The 23,811-nt window shown below is 34.4% G+C and overlaps 1 protein-coding gene across 10 annotated transcripts in view; it reads right to left on the bottom strand.

Moving 5' to 3' along the window:
- SSBP2 (single stranded DNA binding protein 2) overlaps window positions 1-23,811 on the bottom strand; it is a 324,480-nt gene that overhangs the window by 76,253 nt on the left and 224,416 nt on the right. For 5 of the 10 annotated variants that reach the window (XM_003822253.7, XM_063604176.1, XM_063604174.1 and 2 more), the window contains exon 5: window positions 16,112-16,201. The exons of the other annotated variants lie outside the window; for them this stretch is intronic. In XM_003822253.7, coding sequence (XP_003822301.1) covers window positions 16,112-16,201 — 90 coding nt within the window. The remainder of the gene's footprint in view (window positions 1-16,111; window positions 16,202-23,811) is intronic. 10 annotated transcript variants of the gene reach the window in all.

Raw genomic sequence — 23,811 nt, 5'->3', positions numbered from 1 at the left:
GTCCTCTTGTATAAAATCTCACCTGGCCAATTTATTTGTCTTGTTAAAAATAGGCAGTATCCGTTGATGTGGTAAAGAGTAAATCAGACTATTGGTATAACATATCTGGTTGTCTAATGAGAAAATGCTTATAAAGTATGTCTAGAGGAAGAAATCCTGCTCGCTTAAATAGGATAAATTATATCTTCCAGAGGTCCTAAGTAAGAGTAAGTAAAAAACAAAGAGCTGGGGACCCCAAATATCCATACTAACAGTATACAAGAGAACTTATAATTTAGATGACTAATAAGGCCTTTCATTCTCTCCTGCTTTCAGGTTTCTCTTACTGTTTCTGGGGTGACAGGGTTGAAAATAATGAGTCTTAAGTAGTTTTACAGAATTGCAGTATTTAGTAACCATGATTTGGCACAAAAGGATATCAGGTTAATTTATATACAATTTTGGAAGAAAAGTGTGGTAACTTACTGATCTTTTTCTGAAGCATACACCAGTCACAAGAACTGCTAACAATTCTATATAGCAGTTTGCCTCTCAGGTGTGTCTTATATAAGGCCATGTTTATACCTGGGAACCTAACGTTTTAGGTTGAAATATATTTTAAAAACTATAATATTCAGGTCTCAGAAACAACATATTTTAGTTGAAATATTTTCTTTCCATTAAGAAAAGGCTCAGCATTTGAGTAAAAACATAAAACATTCTGCTTTCTTAATATCATATTGTCTTTAGCACATAACCATCTTTAGATTAAAAACCTGTAAGAAAATGGTTATTTGCCAAAAAGTAATTTTCTTTACTCAACGTTTAGGTAAAAACACAAGGTACAAAGTGAAATACAGCCTGGAAAAATATGGGTTATCTTCAGTAATTATATTAACTACGTATATACCAAATCTATCTCACTTGGACCTGTGTAAACATGACTTTATACATATTTATTCTTTCCTCTGATACTTTCTTTGCACTATTTGAAACAGTGTTGAATTCTGTTGAAGACAAAATTCCATGACATAAAAACTATTCTAGAATCTAAAACATAATTTTAGAAAATGATAAAAATGACTGTAAAATTATTTATTCATAGTTCTGCAAAAGTAATAAAATACATTTACTATAAGATTTAACCAAAAGCATAAACATTCTTTAAAAAAGTAGTACTTATTATTCATGATGTGCCCTTTTTTAGTTAATTTAATTATCTTTCCCGTATATAATTTTCTCTATATAGATTTCTATTCTGTATGTTGCTATTCTATATTTTACTTACAAGCAAATCATTTTTTAAACTTAAATGTGTTAACTCTCTTGAAGTCATGTGCTATCAATAAGCATTAAATAAATAATATTGAGAATATTACGTTGAAAAATCACTAGAGTATTGTGACATCCTTATTTCAGCCATCTTTCATTTAAGAATGTTCACATATTTTTATTTTTATAATTCCATGAGATACTTCATACATTTTCTGTAGAAAAGTAATGATGCATAAATTATACATCAAATGAATTTTGTCAAAGTTACTTTACAATTCATATATCTTAATTTGTTTAGTTTCCTTTCTGTTTTTCATGAACATCTCCATCAGACATTACTGACACCCCAGTGGATAAGACATTCCTGATTAACACATTTTAATTCCAACTAGTACTAAACTAATTTAGATCACAAGATGACATACTTATGCTGGCATATTCTGCTGATAAGCATAAGTATGCAGTTTATCTCCCATACATCTTAGATATTCTATCATCAACACTTAATTAAAATAACTCACATAAAATAACTGTAAAGCAATGACAGATCCAGTTTCCTTGATGCTATTTTGGCAAGGCTAACCCAATAGAGCAGAGTTACAAACAAGTTGATTCTTCTACATGAATTTAGTCTAAGCATCAATATTGGCCACTGACATTATGAGCTTTTTCAAGAAGATGAGACTTTTCCTCAAGTCTTCATTACCAGGTACTCATGGATAAAGGTGTGTAGCAACAGACAGTGGGATTGTGAATGGGAGACTAAGCTGTCTGCTGGTCTAATAAACTGTGAATGTTTTCATAATATTCTATAACAATTTTAAATAGTTTGTTTAAATCCATTTATATTCAGAAAAATTCGGTGTGAGGCAAGTATCTGGAGCTACTGTGCTCCTCTGCTGCCTCCTACTACTGATTAAAATGACAATGACAGATTAACCCATATTTAAAAAAATAACAGTTTGGGTAAGACAATAAAGATTTGAGATTTATAATTTAGGATAAAATATTAGGCTGACTTAATCAAAAAGATGCTAAAACAATAATTTTTAAAAATCACCTGAACTTTTCATTAAAGAATGCAAAAATTTTCCTCTTGTCTCCCTTTTCTCTACTTTATATTCCTACTTTCATGTAAACTTGCTCCAGATGAAGTATGGAAGATAGGTACTTCAATTTATTTAAATGTAACACTGCAAAAAAGCATAGCGTTTTGTTCTTAAGTTTCTGATATCTTGATATGCTTGGGAAGTTTCTACTGATTAAGTGGTAGTCCTTTCAAATTCCCATGCAGAGATAACAGCATTTGTTAAACTGGCCTATGGGCTTGGTCTTCTGATATAACTGGCTGGTTATATATGTTTTTACTTCTTTAGGAATGAAAAAATACTTGCATATTCATTTGGTTACTTATAGACATGAAGTTTATACTTAAAGCCACTCAACTCATATCTGAACTATGTAAGATGGTATTGAACTAGGTAAGATGTTTCTATAAAACATAACTTTTTTTTTTGAGATGAAGTCTTGCTTTGTTGCCCAGGCTGGAGTACAGTGGCGCTATCTCGCCTCACTACAACCTCCGCCTCCCGGGTTCAAGCGATTCTCCTGCCTCAGCCTCCCAAGTAGCTGGGACTACAGGCACCCACCATCACGCCCAGCTAATTTTTGTATTTTTAGTAGAGACGGAGTTTCACCATATTGACCAAGCTGGTCTCGAACTCCTGACCTTGTGATCCTCCCACTGTGGCATCTCAAAGTGCTGGAATGGAGTCTCACTCTGTCGCCAGGCTGGAGTACAGTGACACAATCTCGGCTCACTGCAACCTCCACCTCCTGGGTTCAAGTGATTCTCCTGCCTCAGTCTCCCGAGTAGCTGGGATTACAGGTGCGTGCCACCATGCCCAGCTAATTTTTGTATTTTTAGTAGAGACGGGATTTCACCATGTTGGCCAGGATGGTCTTGATCTCTTGACCTTGTGATCTGCCTGCCTCGGCCTCCCAAAGTACTGGGATTACAGGCGTCAGCCACTGTGCCCAGCCCAGATTTTCATATTTTATAGAACTGAGAAATTATTATTGCACCAAGAAGTCTGTTTTGAAACTAGAGCTTACTAATTTGACTAATGCTAAAAGTATAAATATAAGCAAAATGAGAATTCAAATTGCACAAATTAAAGTTATTTCTGAATCCCCATTTAAAATATACATCTTGAGGCCAGGCACGGTGGCTCATGCCTGTAATCCCAGTGCTTTGGGAGGCAAAGGCAGGGAGATCACCTGAGATCAGGAGTTTGAAACCAGCCTGGCCAACATGGTGAAACCCCGTCTCTAGTAAAAATACAAAAATTAGCCGGGTGTGGTGGGCACCTGTAATTCTAGCTACTTGGGAGGCTGAGGCAGGAGAATTGCTTGAACCCGGGAGGCAGATGTTGTGGTGAGCTGAGATCACACCACTGTACTCCAGCCTGGGTGACAGAGGGAGACTCCATCTCAAATATATATATATATATACATACACACACACACACACACACACACACACGCACATACACCCACACACATGCATACATTTTGAAATATATGCATCTTAAATACATATACACAATGGCTGATAAAAATTCAAATGGATGTCAAAGGTATTTGTGATGTCAGAGAGTATTTGTAGAATACAAAAATGACATAGAGAAGGTAGTATTCACATTTGCAGGCATTCCAAGTAATTAATTATACTTTACTCTTTTTTGATAAGCATCTTACTGTGCACAAAGGGTATTCAGTTACTCTATTCCCTGGTGTTGTTTCCTTTTCTTTCTTTCTTTTCTTTTTTTTTTTTTTTTTTGAGATGGAGTCTCACTCTGTGGCCCAGGCTGGAGTGCAGTGGCGTGATCTGGGCTCACTGCAAGCTCCGCCTCTTGGGTTCACGCCATTCTCTCACCTCAGCCTCCTGAGTAGCTGGGACTACAGGCGCCCACCACCACGCCCGGCTAATTTTGTTTTTGTATTTTTAGTAGAGACGGGGTTTCACCATGTTAGCCAGGATGGTCTCGATCTCCTGACCTCGTGATCCTCCCGCCTTGGCCTCCCAAAGTGCTAAGATTACAGGCGTGAGCCACTGTGCCCTGCCCCCTGGTGTTGTTTCTTATACTGAAAATGGTACCCAATTGCTTGGGAGGATGGGAATAGCAGATACTCTTTTCCCACAGTTGCCAATAGGGCTGTTTTTTCTCTGTTCCTCAAAATAGTTTATAAGAGCCAACATTTCACTCCTAGCAGCATTTCTCTGTCTTCCCTTGACTTCTCCCTCCACCTACTGCCTCATTTTTCACTTTCCTTTAAATCAAAACGCCTTGAGTTGGCCATACTCATTGCCTCCAATTTCTCTCCTCTCAGCTTAACCTAGATCCACTTTTATGAGGCTTTCACCCCCAGGACCACATTGAACAAGGCCACTAATGACTTCCTTGTTGTTAAATCCAATGGTCAACTGTGAGCCATTGACTAATTTGACCTATCAGCAGTATTGGACACAGGTGATCATTCTTCTCCTCCTCAAAGCATTTTCCTCATTTGGCTTCCAGCATACTTCCTTGCCTGGTTATCTTTCTGTCTCAAGGGCTGCTCTTTTTGGCTGGTTCCTCTTCATTTTCCTAATTTCTTAATGTTAGAGTGTCCTGGGATCCATCACTGCACAGCTTCTTGTTTCCATCTATGCTCACTATCTTGTTGATGTCATCCAGGCTCATAGCTTCAAATATATTCCAATCCATATGCTAGTGACTCTCAGAGTTATCTCTCTAGCTCAAGCCTCAAACATAAAAGTCCAGCCTCTCACATCTTGTTCCCTACTCAAAACCTCTTGCATGTCTAACAGCCATCTCAATCTTAACAAGTTCACAATTAAGCTGATAATTCCATCTCACACCTCCTCTTGAAGTTTTATACACATCAGTAAACATCAACTCCATTCTTCCAGCTGCACAGGACAAAAGCCTTGCATTCATCCTTGACTTGTCTTTTTATCTTGCCAACACATATCCAAACTATCATCAAAATCTGTTGGATCAAAATTGACAAATGGCATCTAATTAAACGTAAGAGCTTCTGCACAGCAGAAGAAACTATCAAAAGAGTAAACAGACAACCTATAGAATGGGAGAAAATATTTGCAAACTATGCATCTGACAAAGGTCTAATATCCACCAGCATCTATTAATATAAGGCACTTATACAAGATTACAATGAAAAACAAACAACCCCATTAAAAAGTGGGCAAAGGACATAGGCACTTTTCAGAAGACATACATGTGGCCAGCAAGCATATGAAAAAAAAGCTCATCACTGATCATTAGAGAAATGCAAGTCAAAACCACAATGAGATACCATCTCACACCAGTCAGAATGGCTATTATAAAAATGTCAAAAAATAACAGATGCAGCTGGGCGTGGTGGCTCATACCTGTAATTCCAGCACTTTTGGAGACTGAGGCAGGTGGATCATGAGGTCAGGAGATCAAGACCAACCTGGCCGACACAGTGAAACCCCATCTCTACTAAAAATACAAAAAATTAGCCGGGTGTGGTGGTGCATGCCTGTAATCCCAGCTACTCGGGAGGCTGAGGCAGGAGAATAGCTTGAACCCGGGAGGGGGAGGTTGCAATGAGCTGAGATCACGCCACTGCACTCCAGCCTGGGTGACAGAGCGAGACTCCATCTCAAAAAACAAAACAAAACAAAACAAAAAACAGATGCTGGCAAGGTTGCAGAGAAAAAGGAACACTTACACCCTGTTGGTGGGAGTGCAAATTAGTGCAATCATTGTGGAAAGCACTAAGGCAATTCCTCAAAGAGCTAAAAACAGAACTACTATTCAACTAGCAATCCTGTTACTGGGTACATACCCAAAGGAATATAAACTATTCTACCATAAACACACATGTACTTGCATGTTCATAGCAGTACTATTCACAATAGCAAAAACATGGAATTAACCTAAATGCCCATTAATGACAGATTGGATAAAGAAAATGTGGTACATATATACCATGAAATACTATGCAGCCATTAAAAAGAAAGAATGAGATCATGTCTTTTGCAGGAACATGGATGGAGCTGGAGGCCATTATCCTTAGCAAACTAATGCAGAAACAGAAAAACAAATATCACATATTCTCCCTTATAAATGGGAGCTAAATGATGAGAACTCATGGACCCAAAGAGGGAAGAAAAGATACTGGGGCCTACTTGAGGGTGGAAGGTGGGAGGAGGAAAAAGATCAGAAAAAAATAAATATTGGGTATCAGGCTTAGAACCTGGGTAACAAAAATCTGTACAACAAACCCCCGTGACACGAGTTTGCTTATATAACAAACCAGCACGTGTACCCCTGAATCTAAAATAAAAGAAAAAACAAATCTGTTGGCTCTAGTATCTAAATATATAATCTAATTACTTCTCACCACTGCTACCTCCTTGGTGGTATAATAATCTCTTGTCAAAATTTTGCAATGACATGCAAACTGCTCTCCTTGTTTCCACATTTTCTTTTAACAGACTAATCTCTATGTGCAGCCAGAATGATGCTGTTAAAACCCTCCACTCAGAGGAAAATCCAAAGTCCCTACAATAACCTACAAGGTTCTACTTGACTTGGATTTCTGTTATCTATGACTTCCTATCTCACAATTCTCCCCAGCTGATGCTCTACTTTATCTAGCCAGACTATCTTACTGTCCCTAAACAGTCATGCTTTGAACTGGAGGCCTTTGCACTTGTTTGTCCCTTAACCTAGAGCACTTTTCCCCCAGATATTACATGGTTTGTTCCCTCTCTTCCTTCAGGTCTTTACTCAAATACATCTTTTTGATGAGCCCTTTTCTGGCCACCCTATCCAAAACTTTTGCAATGCTGCCTAGTTTTCTTTTCTGTTTCATTTTTCTCCCTAGCCCTTATCACAACTAACATATCACATATTTTAAAATAGTTATTTATTTTGCTCAGTTTCCCTTAGTAGACTAAGTTCTGTGAAGACAAGAATTTCTATTTATCTTGTTCACTGTAGTGACTCTGGTATGAATGGCAGGGGGGCAATATTTGTTGCTAAATATCATTGACAATCTTAGCTAGTGATCCTCAAATTTTAGTTTGTAAGACTTATCTGTTAAAAACAAAACAAACAACAAAACCATAACAAAAACTAAAGGATTTGTAGCCCCATACTCCCTATCCCCAAGAATTCTAGTCCCCTAAGAGTTGGGTGGCTCCCAGGACTCTCGTATTAGTATTCCACAGAACCCCCTTAGAGAAACGCTGGTCCTTACCCTTTGGATCTCTCATAGGCTACCTTTTATCACATTCATGTAGAACAGAAGTAGGCAAATTATGGCTCACAGGCCAAATGCTGCCCATCCATCACCTGTTTTTTTTTTATAAGTGAAGTTTTACTGAAACACAGCCATGCTCTTTAATTTACATAATGTCTATGGTTGCTTTTATGCTACAACCCAGTTGAGTGGCTGTGAGAGACTGTGTGACCTGCAAAGCCTAAAATATTTTCTATCTGGCCTTTCACAGGAAAATTTTGTTGACCCCTGATATAGAACATAAGACAAATTGTTCCTGAACGCTACCTAGTAATAAGTTATTCTTTTAAAAAGCTAAAGTCTTTCTAATATATGCTTAAGACAAATCTATTACCCCTAAATATGTAATTAATAGTATATTTAAATGTCTGTTCCTTATCTTTAATTCCCCAAAGAATGTGGAGCATTTTTGTTTCTGTAACCAATACTAAAATAAAAACTAAATTAAATTGTGTTATAAATAGCCTTTGCATATTTACAATTTCCTCTCTATATAAATTTTTTTTTATCAAGAAATGTCAATAAAAACTACAGCACTCGGAAGAATTTTCAATAATATTTTCAAAAGAAAAACTATAATTTCAAATGATCTGAACAATAGCTAAACTCTTATCTCAGATGTGATTTTAAACTATGATGCTTTATTGTTTCATACTAAATGTGTTGGACATCTTTGGCTTGCAGGAGTAGCATGAAAAGTGAAAGGAAAACCAAATACTGGTCTAGAATGACCAGCCTAAATTTCTCCTAAATACTCAGTTTGGCTAACAAATAAACAACAAAAAATTGGATTTCTAATAGGAAAGTGTTTCATTTGATTCTAACTGGAAAACCCAAGTAAAGACTCTGAATACCTGACACTCCCTTCTTTGCTCTCTGTCCATCCAGTTACTGCTGTAGGGTCTTTAGTTGCCTGAATTGCAATTTTTTAAAAAGCTTACTTAGTTATTCAAGCTGAGCAGTTTTAATTTGTTCTAATAGTTGAGGCCAGAAAAACTATTACCACAACTGCAGGACAGCATTATCAAAGCCAGCAGCTGTTAGGCACCTTTGTTTCTCTATTTTCAACATTTAGAATCTCTGTTCTTTAAAGATACAAAATTATATTTTTAAGAAAATTAATTTTTATTTCTTGAGGTTTGATAAATAAGCCAACTTCCTCACCTCCACTATCTAAATCCTAGGTGTATTTAATTCTGAGAAATACTATTTCTAACGTCTGAATTTTTTTAAACTATATATATTAATGCTGTTAGATATTCTAGTCTAATAAATTAATTCTACTTCAGAGTTTCAGTACCCTACTCATTCAAACTAAGAAGGATATAACAAGTAATCTTTTGGTTCATTTATCTAAGATCTAAGATGGTATTTATAACTTCCTGAGAGGGAAAGGGAGTTTCTCCTGGCTTAGAGTACTTTCTGAGACTAATTTCTGAAACAACCATAGTCAAGAAAGATAAGAGGAAAGGCAAACCACTGGAAGTGAAGGTAATGCCAAGACTAATAACAGAAGGAAATTGAGAGGGCATGTAGATTATTTAACTATATGTATATAAATGGCTGGATTTAGGAAGTCTGAATAGGAATAGCAGAGTAGATGAATATAGATACTAAGGTATCTTCAAAATGCAGAATTTATTTCCAGAAATAAACATCTATCTCCTAAAAACATTTAACCAGGACTTATAAAACCATATATTATTGGTTTTCTTTTTTAGTTTTGAGTGTCATATTAAATAATTATTTTTCTCATTTTTGATTTTTTCTTTTAAAATATCAAAAATATTATACACTTTGAGCTTTTTGACCTTGTTGCTTTATGAATGTTGTTTATATTGAGCCTTCCTTAGTCAATAACACCACCATGGAGAAAAGAGGAAATTTCTTACTATTTTTTTTTTCTTATTGCGTTATTACTATGTCAAAGCATTAGGTCAGCTTGCTACAGTACAGCCTTGCTAAAAATAGAAAGTCTGGAAAAAGGCCCTGAACAAGTGGAGCCATCTGCAAACTACCACTAGATGGCAAGGCAGCTTTACCACTACCAATCTTAGGCCTGCAAACCAAATGTGACTTAAAACCTGCTGTCACATATTTTCTACTATATCAGAGTTTCATTCTACTTAGATTTTAAAATATGAATGATCACCTTGGTCTGAAACTAAATTACTTGGTATCCTTTATCATTAACATGTATTTATAATCTTATCCACGTCAAAGTCTTAAATTTACAACCCAACATCAACATATTATCAGTTTTCAACAGTTTCATCTAATAAAACTAAAGATCTAGTGACTAAAATATAGTAAATATATCAAGATAAAAATCAAAATACATGATAAAAGAAAACAAAGGTCTATATAGAGTTCAAAATTAGATATTAACAGGTATATCCCAGATTAGTTACAGAATCAAAGATATTATCCACATTAGCACCTATTAAAAGATTACGTTGTGTTTTTATATAAAGGATATGAATGTATTTGGTTATTAGAGTGATAAGGAAGTTATAGTTTCCTTCTTAAAAGCTTTCTTGTGGTAAAGAACATAAAGTAGGAAAAAACATTTTTACCCTTCTCGATTTTTTTTTGGTTAAAATAAGAAACGTCCATTGCATTAATGTTCTATAAGTTATAGAAATTCACAAGAGAAGCTTCCTTGTTACTTACTCATCCATAAAATTACAGAACTTTACAAGGTAACAGAGTTAATAATCTAATTTTTTAAACAAAAGAATTAGTACTTTTGTGTTATTTAGTGCATTTTATTAGTAGTAAATTATTTTGATCATTATACATAAGTGAGAAGAAAATCCACTTGGTCTAAGGAATGCTGCTGCCTATTTATATTGCAGGAATCAAAGTCCTTTGCCTGTCCTTTTGTATGAATGCCACAAGAATGAATAAATAGCATATCGATGCTTTTAATACATAACTCAAATTTCTTAGCATACAATGAAATCTTTGAATAAGACAGAGATATAAAAGAGTAAAACTCAGTTCTGGGTACCTACAATGGATGTGTATTCACACCATACCAAGATACTGTACTTTATTCTACAAAAACTGCCAAACTTTTAGTTAGATCAATGGCCATGTCTACTCTCTTCCCTCTGGATCCCAAGCAGCAAGACTTCCCAATTTAAGAAAGCTGCTCTAAAGTCATTCACCAGTTCCATGGTGTCACTCTGAGGACTTATAGGGTTTCTTATACAAATTACTCATTTGAAAACAGACTCCAAGTAAATAACTACATGTCATACTTTAAATGGCTTTATTTTATTAAATTTATACCTCCTTTTGCATGTCCGACTAGTCTTACTGATTTTACTTCATTGGTTTCCTGCTCAGCAACAGAGGCTCTCTCATTTCAATAAAAACATCAAAGTTTAAGTATGAACAATGTCACAAATAGAAAGACACTAAAGACTGCCTTCCAGAATGGATTTATTAAGTGTACGAAGTTATATCATAATTATTTATTTTAGACTTTAATTCATTGCTATTTTTCAAATGTAGTTGTTATGTATTCACAAGTTCAGTTTGTGATCATTCTACTTGGTAATGAATTTAAGTCTATACTTATCATGGAAGAGGGAGCTTGTTCTGTAACATAAACAGGAAAAAAAGGAGTATGTTTGTCTATTTAGGAGAAATGTTTCAATGTATTTTTTACAGTATGATCACAAAGTAAGTAGAGCTCAGAAATACTTAGGCGGGGACTTCATTTGCTAATTATAAATTATTCTTCTTTACTTTTACTTATTCACTAATTCTAATAGGCTAAATTCTTTTTCGGTCTAGTCCATTCAAGCTATCTCCAAATAAGCTTTGCATTTACTAAGAATATAAGTTTAAAATATTATCATTATCTAAAAGTCAAAGGCAATAGGAGGTAACCACCCTTCAGAATTTAGTAGTTGCAACCAGGAGAGGCTGGAAGAACTATTTAGCACCCTTTTGACTAAGTCTCTTTTGAACCAGGAATTCCCTAATATCCAAGTCTGGCTTTTTGGAGAATCTGAGTCTTTATCCTAGCCAGCCTTCTGGGCCTTGTTACTTTAAGGAGCCACATCAGCTCTTTTCCAGTTGCTTCCATTCCTCCTTGCCTTGTACTGAACTAACAATCAGGATTGTGCCTGATCTTGGGTATTAGAGTTTATGAACTGTGAACTGATACTCCAACACAGGTTCCCCAGATTTGGATCATTCTTGAAGGTCAACATCTCTTTGGAACTACATTAGAAACTGGGGTGTGAACTTGAATTATGATTGTCTGCTGCTATTTCTACCCATGGAAGGCAGCTACTCCTCATTAACTATATGTATTTTGACATTATGACCAGAATCACACTAGTTCAGTAACTGCAGGAAACCAATGCTGATATTTAGGACACACTTGAGTCATTTGATCACATCATTATATGTACCAAAAGATAATAATATAATATGTCTTTTTTAAATTTTTGGTACTTTGAGTTTTTTAATATTTTAGGGAGTCATTTATAGGGAGACATATTTAAATGTTGAATAGAGGAAAAAAGTACTTGGGATTAGTTGAAATAGTCTGCCTAGATAAACAGAAATCACTTGTGTATCAAATTCAAATATATCTGAAAGTTTTTCAATCTCCTGTCTTACATTACTCAGATAAAGACACTAAACTTATCCAGAGACCCAAAGTAGAAATCTCAGAATCATCCTTGATTCTTCTCTTTCTCTTCTACCTTAACTTTGATTAATTAAGGCCTATCAAAGATAACTATGAACTGTTTATTCCTTTCTAATTCTACTGCCACTGATCTTGAATCAGTTCAGAAAGTCTCTTCCTTGAGCTGCTATCATAGCCAACCTACTAACACTGCATCTGTAATGGGTTCTTCTTTGGTTCATCTTTTAAATATTAGTGTTTTTTGTAGTTCAGTTGTATATTCTCTTACCCTCCCATTCTGTACTTTCTCCCTGGACAATTCATCTACCCCTGTGGATTCAAGTACCCTTAATATGATATGGCCCTGCAATTTTTATCTCTAGTTTAGATTACTGTCCTAGACCTCAAACCTAGGACAGGTCTATCAGCTTAACAGATATGTCTAATTGGAGGACTCATGGGAACCTCATCTGTCCCACCTCAAACCTATTCCCCATTTTGTGTTCTCTAGCTTAGAAAATGGTACCTACATCTGCCCAGATTAGAGCCAGAAACTAGAATTATTATCCTTGAATTCCCTTATTTTGCAATATCCTGCATTTATTTCTGTCTCTCAAATCTACTTCTTATCTCCCCATACTTACCATCCCACTATCTTAGTTAAGGCCACCATTAAATTTTACTTGGAGTAGGCTGGGCACAGTGGCTCACGCTTGTAATCCCAGCACTTTGGGAGGCCAAGGCGGGCAGATAATGAGGTCAGGAGTTCAAGACCAGTCTGACCAACAGGGAGAAACCCCGTCTCTACTAAAAATACAAAAATTAGCCGGGCGTGGTGGCGCATGCCTGTAATCCCAGCTACTCAGGAGGCTGTGGCAGGAGACTCGCTTGAACCCAGAAGGCGGAGGTTGCGGTGAGCCGAGATCACGCCACTGCACTCAGCCTGGGCAACAACAGCGAAACTCCATCTCAAAAAAAAAAAAAAAAAATTCACTTGGAGTACTGTAAAAGACTCCTAAATTCTCTCCCTATCTTCAGACTTGTTCCTCTGCAATTCTGACTACACAATGGAGCTGGAGTGATTTTTCTAAAAATGCAAATATGAACATGTCTGTCTCCTGCTTAAAATCCTCCAGTAGTTTAGTACTGCCTTTAGGATCAAGTTCAAACTCTACTAACCTACAAGGCCCCTGCAGTCCCTCTCAAGCTTCATCACCAGCTACTCTCCCGTTAGCTAATAAAGCTCCAGTTTTTCTTGGTCTCTCTCTCTCCCTTTCCCTCTGGATCTCTGTAAATTATTTTCCCTCTTCCTAGAAATTTCTTCCCCTCTCTTCCTTTGCCTAAGTCATAACTCATCCTTAAATGCCAAATTGGATTTCATTTACTATTTTGACAATACTTTCCTAACTATGCATCTCCCAAGATTCGGTTTGGTGGCCTTCTGATTTGCTCTAAGAGCACACTACAGCCATTTTCTTTCTATGCTGTAATGGCCTCTTCTCTCATTCATCACATTGTAGGGCTTCTTGAGGGCAGGGATTTTGTATACAACTCTCTCACAGGTGCCTACCAGAGCCTGAATCCACCGTTTAGTATGAATTCAGGTCATTGCCCTTCCTAAAGATCTCTGATGGCTCCTACTGAATACTCAGGTTCTTAACATGTGCCATGCTATAGCATATCTTTTCAATTTTATGTCTTGGAACTCCTGCCTACCCTCCCCGCTACCTTCTGTATGTATTACTCTGAACACCTCTGCACAGATCATTTTGATGCAGTCACACTTTTGTTTATACTATTCTGACTTTCTGAAATGTAATTCCTCCGCTTATTTTGGTGGACAATGTTTTCCAATCTACTCTTATCTCCAGCTCAGGCAGATTTAATGGCTCTCTCATCCAGGTCATCACAGAACTTTAAACTTTACTCTGTTATAACACATATTTCACTGTATTATAGTTATTTATTTTTAATAATGCCTCACGGGCTATACAATAAGCTTCAGGAAGGTACACACTACACCTGCTAGTTTTTAGATGCCTACTACAGTGCCTGGCATATAGTAGTACTCAAATATTTATCACACTGGAAAAACTAAAAGCTAACGGTTTCAATTACTCTTACCGAGACTTTGAGATAAAAGATAGGCAAACGGAGAACAGTTCATTCTACAAAATGTGGAAATGAAAAATGTATGGATTTATACATCTTGGCTTAACCCTAGAATGAAAGAATCTGGCTTCCTCCCCAACCTGCTCCCTCTTTTAAAAGTGCCTCTTAGAGACTTTCAGTAACTCTCAAATATATATTTTTCTGATTTACTCTGTTAACTCCTACCCATCTTTGGCAAGAGAAAGAAGGGAATGAGGAAAAAATAAAATGAACTGGAAATATTTCATGAATAACAATCAACTATGAGGCTTAAAAGATAAATTCAGTGGCAGAAGTCCAGACTACTTTGATTTGAATTCAAGCCCTGTAACTTTCTGACTTTGTGCAAATCACTTAGCTACCAATGTCTTGGTTTCTCTATCTGTACAGTGGGAAAGATAATAATACATATTTTACATCTAGGGATATTGTGAGGATTAGAGTTTATATATGTAAAGCATTTAGAATGAAGCATGGCATGTAGTTAGCAGTTGTTAAGTGTAAGCTTTTATTTTCAATATCTTAAATGCTGGTGGCTTAATTAACAATCAAGAGTTACAGTCTATTCCTAGATTATAAGATAGGGCCCCCACGACAGAATGTGACTCTAAGAAGACTTTTCTAGACTACTTGGGTATTAATACAGAGTAGCTGAACAAATAAGCATGTCCTAAAGGACTAGAGTTGGATCTCTGCTTTAATTAAGACCTTTTATTCAATTGATACAGTTTAGAAAATTATTTATAATTTTATTTCTTTATTTTCACATTTATAAGTACATTGATGACCCTGCAATGATGGTGTGAATTTGAATTAGCTAACAAATGATTATGAAGAACTCTGAAAATACAAAATGGAAGTGACAAATTAGTTTATAAGTACCTAATGTAATTCATTAACAATACAGCATATTACCTTAGGTCCTGTAATGCCTTTCGACTCTAGTTCTTAGCTCCTAAGTTCTTAATTTTCTTAAAGGGTATTATAAAATTAACTATAATTAATTTAAAAATGAATTTTGGAATTTATGTTGGTTTGAGTTAGAAAACTGTCAGATTTAAGAAGCGGATGCTGTGAAATTTTAATAAATTAAATACTGTATTATCATTGTAAAATTGTTATCATCATTGCTAAAATAAGTGGTCTTGTTGAAATTTAAGAATACTCACATGTATTTGAAATCTGATCTTAAAATGTTATATAATATTAATAAAAATTCCAGCTTAAAAGCCCCAAAGATAATTCTCAAACATATTTTGATATAGCCTGTAATTCTTGATAAATTAATAAATTATAATTTAGTTATATTTTGAAATTACAGCCAAATCTTAATCATCTTGTCTATGCTTGTATAGTTAATATCCATCTCTTTCCAGAACCTCATATTTAGTCTGTTCTCCCACAAAATATTTACCACAGTTAATTTAATGGGCTAATTTGTATTTCTCAATTCCTTTTCTTTCTTAATTGAGCAACAAAATGACTAAGTAAATAAATACATAATTTAATAACAAATAAAACATAAGAAGAAAGGGATATAATAGATAACCCGTCTGAATAATCAAGAGTTGGCTACACATTATTGTTTACCTTAAAAATTAAAATAGCCTTATCTTCCTTCGTATCTTTAATAAAATCAAACAGGAGTTCCTATGCCTTAACATTCCTAGTCAGAGTTTCTCTGAGTACCTGAAAGAACCCTGGTGGTACAGGACCTACTGGCATGCCATCTCCTGGGGGAATGTTTCCTAGCACTGGACTGGGAGCTGCTGCAGCACTCTGCAAAGAATAAAGGAGAAACAAACCTATATCATTACAGAGAAGGCACAAAACCAAAGACTACTGATAATAGATTGCAGGACGGGATGCTCTTTCATGCCTGGGAACAAATACTGGTAATTTTCCCCATCTTAGAAGTAAACTGAGATACAACAGTTTAGTATATGACTGGTTAAATTAGTTGGTTTTAACAAATCTCTTTAAACTTTGTGAAGTCAAAAACTTAAATAATGTGGTATATTTTGATGATATAGTAAATGCAAATAGTACTATGACAAAATAATAAAAGTTTTAGTAAATGCTTTATTTTAAGGCACAGGCATCTGAAATGGCAACATCAAAAACAAACAGGTGAATAAATAGGTAAAAAGTTTGAAGATGGTGGGGTGGATTGTAGGAGTTGACAAAAATAATTCTCGCTTTTTTTTTAAGATTATGCTTTTATGTCATAAACAAGTATAATTAAATTTCCTGCCTATAGGTGGCAACACTCACATTATTCACTTTCTGATATACTGTAACTGGTAGCCAAAGTATATAGGGTGGTGAGGACAAAAAAGTAAATAAGGGATTGAATAGGAGAAATAAATTAGATTTGGAGAGAATAGTCTCATACAAATTATGAAAAAAAAACAAACTGAAAAATTCAAAGTCTACTTCACTTGCAAATTATTTCATGGAATCCTGGTATTTTATAAAATAGGAGTATGAAAAACTTTGGGTTGGACTCTTTGTAATAAAATCAACATTATAGATTTAATACTTACATAGGGCAGTTATACATACAACTGTTCTACAATCATATATTTCATCCCTCAACCTGATTAGACATATTACAAACACTAAAAACAGTCAAGAAGGGATCAGAAATATGCTGAAGATAGATCAGTTTGAATTGAACAGTTCTGCTATGATGAGAAATCAAAGCAACTCTTGTATCTAGTGTATCTGTTGCGCTATCTTCACCTATATTTCAGTGTATTCATTCATGCGTTAATATTCCATTATAACAACTGTTCTACAATCATAGATTTCATCCCTCAACCTGATTAGACATATTACAAACACTAAAAACAGTCAAGAAGGGATCAGAAATATGCTGAAGATAGATCAGTTTGAATTGAACAGTTCTGCTATGATGAGAAATCAAAGCAACTCTTGTATCTAGTGTATCTGTTGCGCTATCTTCACCTATATTTCAGTGTATTCATTCATGCGTTAATATTCCATTATAAGATGTAAAATCTCAGTATGTTTGTAGCACACATTTCCCAGTATATAAATTGTTAAAAAAAACTAAATATGTTTATTTTATAGTACTGACAGTTGTTAATAATTAAGGCCAATGATTTTAGTATTTCCTGAGGAAGTCTAGATTTAAATGTGATTATCTGAAATGTTGCTTACCTATGAATGTCAAAATTTTAAACTTCTGATAAGGCATATGAATATAAAAGAAGAAATAGTATTTCTTAGATTTTAAGATGAAACATGGATCTATTATTCTAAGAAAACCCATGCAATTTCCATTAGTGCACATTAATGGAATACCTACCATTTGTCAGTTATTGCTCTATTGAGCTTTATATAGCAACATTCATGTTTTAAAAAAAGAGAAGCAAATTGCTTTTTTTCGTTTTAACTAAACTTGCATAAAATTTTAACAATGTTACAGTAAGAAGAAAAAATATCATCAAACACAACCTCTTTTAGTTTAAATAAATATGATTACATCCAGATCTAGGAAGAAAGATTTGATCTATATCTTTATGGCTGAAATTACTGTCATGTAGAAGTTGCTCTTAGTATGAAAAGCTAGACATAGCCTATCACTATTGTTCTAATTAACTGCAGAATAGAAAATTGTATAACAATAAAAAGACATATTAAAAAAGACAAATTTGGAAATCACACTCACCTGTACTTTCAAATGTATACTGTAACACTGAGCATATGTACAAAGTGACAAAACAGAATTTACTGAATTACTAAAACTTTTTAGTGTAGTTCAGAGATATAATTTCTCCCTCAATTCCAGTTGCCTAAGAAGTATATAAAATATGTTTTTTTCTCTATTCAAAGGAATAGGCATTTGTATTCATTTGTGGCTGAACTAAAATTCAACAGGTAAGGATGCTGGTAAAGAAACATGTAAAATTCACAGTTAAATATTTGACTAATTGCTTATTTTTTTTTTCTTTTTTGGCAGGCTACATTGTTTAAAGGTATATCATATGCTAGGTTGGTAGGGTTTTCTTCAAAGTTCTTAATTATATATGTTTCCTGGGTTTTTTTTCTTGCTATTACATAAAAGGAAAACAAAATAAATCATTTGATGAAGATTTAAGCAAGTTAAACCTTTAAAATGGCTTCTGAATTTTCATCTTATCCTTTAAATTTATTTAATAAATTCAATAAGAATACTGAATTTATTCTCTCTTCTTACATATAGTCAAGGATTTTTAAGTTTTGTAATATAGTAGTTAACATAACAGGAAAAAAAATCTTTGCCCTCATAAAGCCAGCATTCTACTGAGGGAAGAAAGACAATGAGTAAAACAAACAAAATATATTTATCCATGATCTAAGAAGAAAAAAGGATGGGGAATAGAGAATTCCCAGTAAAATAGGCAAGGATTGTAATTTTAAATAGGATAGTCAAGCAATCAACAAATCAAACAAATGAATGAATCCAGTTACAGTGACTACTAACTGATTTCCCTTCCTACATTTCAAGATGTACCACATTTTTACAGTTTGTACCTATTCCTTCAAAGTGGCACAATAATTTTGTGGAAGTTCCTCTTTCTTAATATTCATACTTTAGGCACAACAAGAGAAGTGTCTTGAAAATAAAGATTTTTATAGCTAGATGATTCATTGTATCCAGCATGAGTTATCTGATGTGATAGTAACTTCTAGCCTTGACCTAAAGACACAAAGTGAAGTGTGCTGAATGCTGGTAATTATCCCGTATACCCAGTATAAAGCACTAGTCCACAGCATTTCAGCCCAAACTTCACTTTGTGGACCACACTTTTTAGCTAAATTATCCATTCACTCTGCTGCGATTTATTGGCAAAAGATAATTCCCTCTCTACTGTATTACACGGACTCAGCTTAGGGTACCATTTGGTACCCTATGCTGATCATTAACATATACTGGTAATAAACGCTATAGAGGTACACTAAATGGTGCTCTCAGCATTGTACAAGAGTATATTTCTCAAACTGCCTAACCTGCTAATTTATATACAGTAGCAAATAAATAATGCAAGCTTTGAAACTGTAAGGTAAATAAGAAGTTTTTGGAATTAGAAATTTATTTAGATGGGAGAAGTACCACATTTCTTTGGTTATGTTGCTGAAATTTCTGAGACTTCTCTCAAGCTAACTTCCAAAACTCATGAGTCAAATTTATCCATGATCCACATAAAGTTGTTGTTGGGCCTGAACCATAAAGCATGTATTATTACTCTATGATGTTGTGACAAAATCACAAAAGGAGAGCAAATAGTTTAATTATAGTTAAGAACTACTAGAAAGCATTAGTTTCACTGAATTTATGTGAATTCCCATTGGAGTAGCATAGAAAATCCTTTACTATATAATATATCCACGACTATTTAGGGTTGAGTTTTCATTATAGCTCTCTCTTAAAAGAGAAAAACATACAAATAATATGGGTTTACAATATTTCCTCCAACTGAACTGAATATATAAGACTTCAGTGCAGATATAACAATATTATCATTAAAAGTTGTTTTGTTTCTTCTAACAGATCAATTTGCATGCTTTTATCATGCACTGCCAGATAATGTATTTTCTAACTGCTCTTGAAGCATTTACTTAGCCATCTGTCCTAAATTTTAAGTGTTTTTTTTTTTTTTTTTTTTTTTGGAGAGTGACAACTTTATTTTTTATTTCTTTTTCATTTTCCCAAAATACAAATATAATTTTACTGACTTTTTATAAATCCAATATTTTAAATTTGGTGTTCTCAAATCAATTAAAGTATGGAACGATTATTTGTTTTCTCAAGGAAATATTAAAATGAACTTATAGAGTTACCATGATATCTTTCTTCATGTTCTATGTACTTACATTTTGTTCAGTTTGTGTGGTGATCTTCTCTGGAACTTTTTGAACTTATATCATTCTACCCTCTAAGAAAGCATGAGTCAATATGTTTATGTTATTTATTTCATCATTTCCCATTTCCCCATTTCTCTGAAATGCTATTATATGACTGATTTTTAAAAATATTTTATTCGAATTCCCTATTTTCTGAATTTCAAGAACAGAGAAATATACTCCTATTTTATATTTTTCTCCTGTTAAATAAAAACTTGAAATAAAAGTTAAAAACCTTCTTATTTTTAAATTTAGTTATTATCACTGTTGGTCTCTGGTAGGGAAAAAAAGTTGTATATACTCTGTATGAAAGTTTCAAAGCAACAGGCATTAAATACAAATTTGTTTAAAAATAAAATTAGGATGCAATTTATTACTAAACACAATTAGCATTTATCAAGATTCTACATACAGAATAACTAACAATTTATTTACTAAGAATGCTAGAGAACTGTTTGCCTAATTATACAGTGAAGAATCAAGACAGTCTATATTTGGTAAAATAGGAAAACTAATTTTATGTGTATGAAAAGTATTTTAAGTATATGAAGATAATAATAGAGAAATTAAAATAGTGCTATGATTATTAGAAACTGGGAAGGGGATTAAAGGGAAGGGTGAGTAGGAAGAGGCTGAGCAGGGGATTATAGATTTTCCTTATTTAGCCATCTGTACTCTTTTTAAGATGCTATGGTACGAATGTGTCCCCTCCAAAATTCAGGTGTTGCCAGTGTGATAGTATTAAGAGGCGGGCCCTTTAGGAGGTGAGTAGGTCTTGAGGGTTCCTCCCTTGAGAATGGTATTACACGTCCTTATAAAAGGGCTTGCTTGATGGAAGGAGTTTATTGTAGCTTTCCCTCTGCCATGTGAGGATGCTGCAAGAAAGCCCTCACCAGACCCAGATGCTGGTGCCTTAATCTTGGACTTTCCTGCCTCCAGAACTATAAGAAATAAATTTATGTTCTTTATAAACTACCCAGTCTCGGATATTCTGTTATAGCAGCACAGAATGAACTAAGACATAAGCCATCTGTAGGTACTTTATGAGAAACACTTAAAATAATGATAGTAGGTATCTTATGTTGGCAACTTTAGTGTAAAGCACAGTAAAATATTTTGGCTATTGGTTGAGGACATATTATTTATCATACTAAAAAATCATCCTTTGCCTAGTACTATAAAAAACAATTTTCAAAGAAATCAGGAATAAGAAAATATGCTTTTTGCCTTTTCATTTTTTGAGTAGTATTATTTAGTGTTTCTTTTGGGAAGCATGATATAAGTAATCACATATTGATAGTTTTCTTAAATCTTCATTGTATTTCTGAGATAAGTCATGCTTGATCATCATGCATGATGCATTTAATAGGCTACTGAATTATATTTGGTAATATTTTATGCAGGAGTTTTACATCTCTATTCTCAATGAGATGGGTCTAGAATGTCCTTTGATGTATTGTATTTTTCAAGCTTGAGCATCAGGATTATTCTACATTTTCAAAAGGAATTGATGGCAAATTGTTTTTAATAATGCTCTGAAGAAGTTTATATAATATGGTATTTATCTACTTATTGAAAGTTAAAAGACACAGCAGTAAAGCAGTAAAACTGCCTTAGACAAAGGCAATGTTGGAAAGAATTATTATCTTTTCATATTTTCTACTTCTCTTTTCTTCAATTTGGTTCATTTACATTTTCTCAGAACACTTCATGTCACTGAAATATTTAGTTTTATCCATATATACACTACTTTTACATAATTTATAAAGGTCCACTGTAGCAGGTGTGAGAGACACTGCTAAGTAGACCACAAAAATATGTTTTTCCTTTCTTCTACCAGCCAGGCACATGGCATCCCAGCTGTATTACATTTCTCAGTCCCCTGTGTTCTCACCAAAAATCAGGTTCTTACTGATGGAATATGAGCAGAAGAGACACACGTCACTTCCAGAACATTGGTCTTAAGATCTTGTTTGTAATGCTCCCTCCTTTCTTTCTCCTCCTATTGTCTGGAACACAAATGTTTCAGAGATCTAATTTCTGCCATGCAGACCAAAAAAAAAGGATGCCTTATACAATGGCAGAGCACCTGCTAGTTTCAATCTCTGGATGACTTCGTGGAGCAGAGTCTGCCCGCCTGCCCTGGACTGTCTTTCTGAATTGTAGGCCCCCAGAGATGATGATTTATTTTCTCCCTCTTAAACTGAATTAGCATTCTCATCATCTTTGCCAGGAATTGGTCTATTAGTTTACTTTTTTTCTGTTTCATTAACATGTTTACTTCTTTTTAACAAATTATTTGCATTCTCCAGCCTTTTAAAGGTTTTATTTATTTTCAAACATCTTAATTAAATTAGTAGCTATTTTCCCCCCTCTTTATTTTTTTTGAGATGGAGTCTCACTCTGTTGCCCAGGCTGGAGTGCAGTGGTGCTGTCTTGGCTCACTGTAACCTCTGCCTCCTAGGTTCAAGTAATTCTCCTGTCTCAGCCTCCCAATTAGCTGGGACTACAGGCACCTGCCACCACGCCCAGCTATTTTTTGTATTTTTAGTAGAGACAGGGTTTCACCATGTTGGCCAGGCTGGTCTCAAACTCCTGACCTCAAGTGATCCACCCACCTTAGCCTCCCAAAGTGCTGGGATTATAGGCGTGAGCCACCACGCCTGGTCTATTTTCCCCTCTTTTTAAAATCCAAAGAATATAAAACTACAAATTTGGCTCTGAATCTACCCTTGGTTGCATCTGCAAAGTTTGACATTGGTGTTCACAATTTTTTTCTTAAGCCATCTAATGATTATAATTTATTTGCCAGTTATTGAATGCAACTGGCAATGAATATTACAGTAATTCAATGATTTACGAAAAAAATGAGAATACCAATATCAAGTTTGCAGATGTAATAAAAGATATGCTTTAATTCACAAATAGTTGGAGGTTTTATTTTTTAATTTGTTTTTTCTAGTTTTCCAATTGTGGCCAGGTAAGATGTATTACACAATTTTTGTATTTAGAAATTTATTAAACAATTTTTTTTGTGGTCTAATCAATGATTGTTATAATTTCCCATGGATACTTAGTAAATATCCTTATTCTCTGTCTACATTTTAATCTATTGGTTTAATATCTTCATATTGTCTCTAATTTTTGTCCCTTGCTCTTTCAAATATATATACAATGCCCACACTGTTGTCAGTCCATTTCTCCTTGTGCCTCTACCAATGTTTGCCTTACATATTTTAATTCTATGTTCATTAGCACAATGTTTATCTTTACTGTGGATTCTATCCTTTATTAAGTCACTTTCTTTTTCATGTTTAGTAATCACTGCCTTGAATCTATTTTGTCCAAAATTAATATTGCAAGCTCAGCTTTCCTTTTGTGTTTGCATAATAAATCATCTCCCATCCATTTATTTTTAAACTTTATGGCTATATTTTATTTAACTGTTTTACTTGTTAGTAGAAAAGTTTCTAAAA

Source organism: Pan paniscus, chromosome 4 (genome assembly GCF_029289425.2).
Source record: "Pan paniscus chromosome 4, NHGRI_mPanPan1-v2.0_pri, whole genome shotgun sequence".
Taxonomy (NCBI): domain Eukaryota; kingdom Metazoa; phylum Chordata; class Mammalia; order Primates; family Hominidae; genus Pan; species Pan paniscus.
This window is presented reverse-complemented; position numbering and strand designations above follow the sequence as displayed.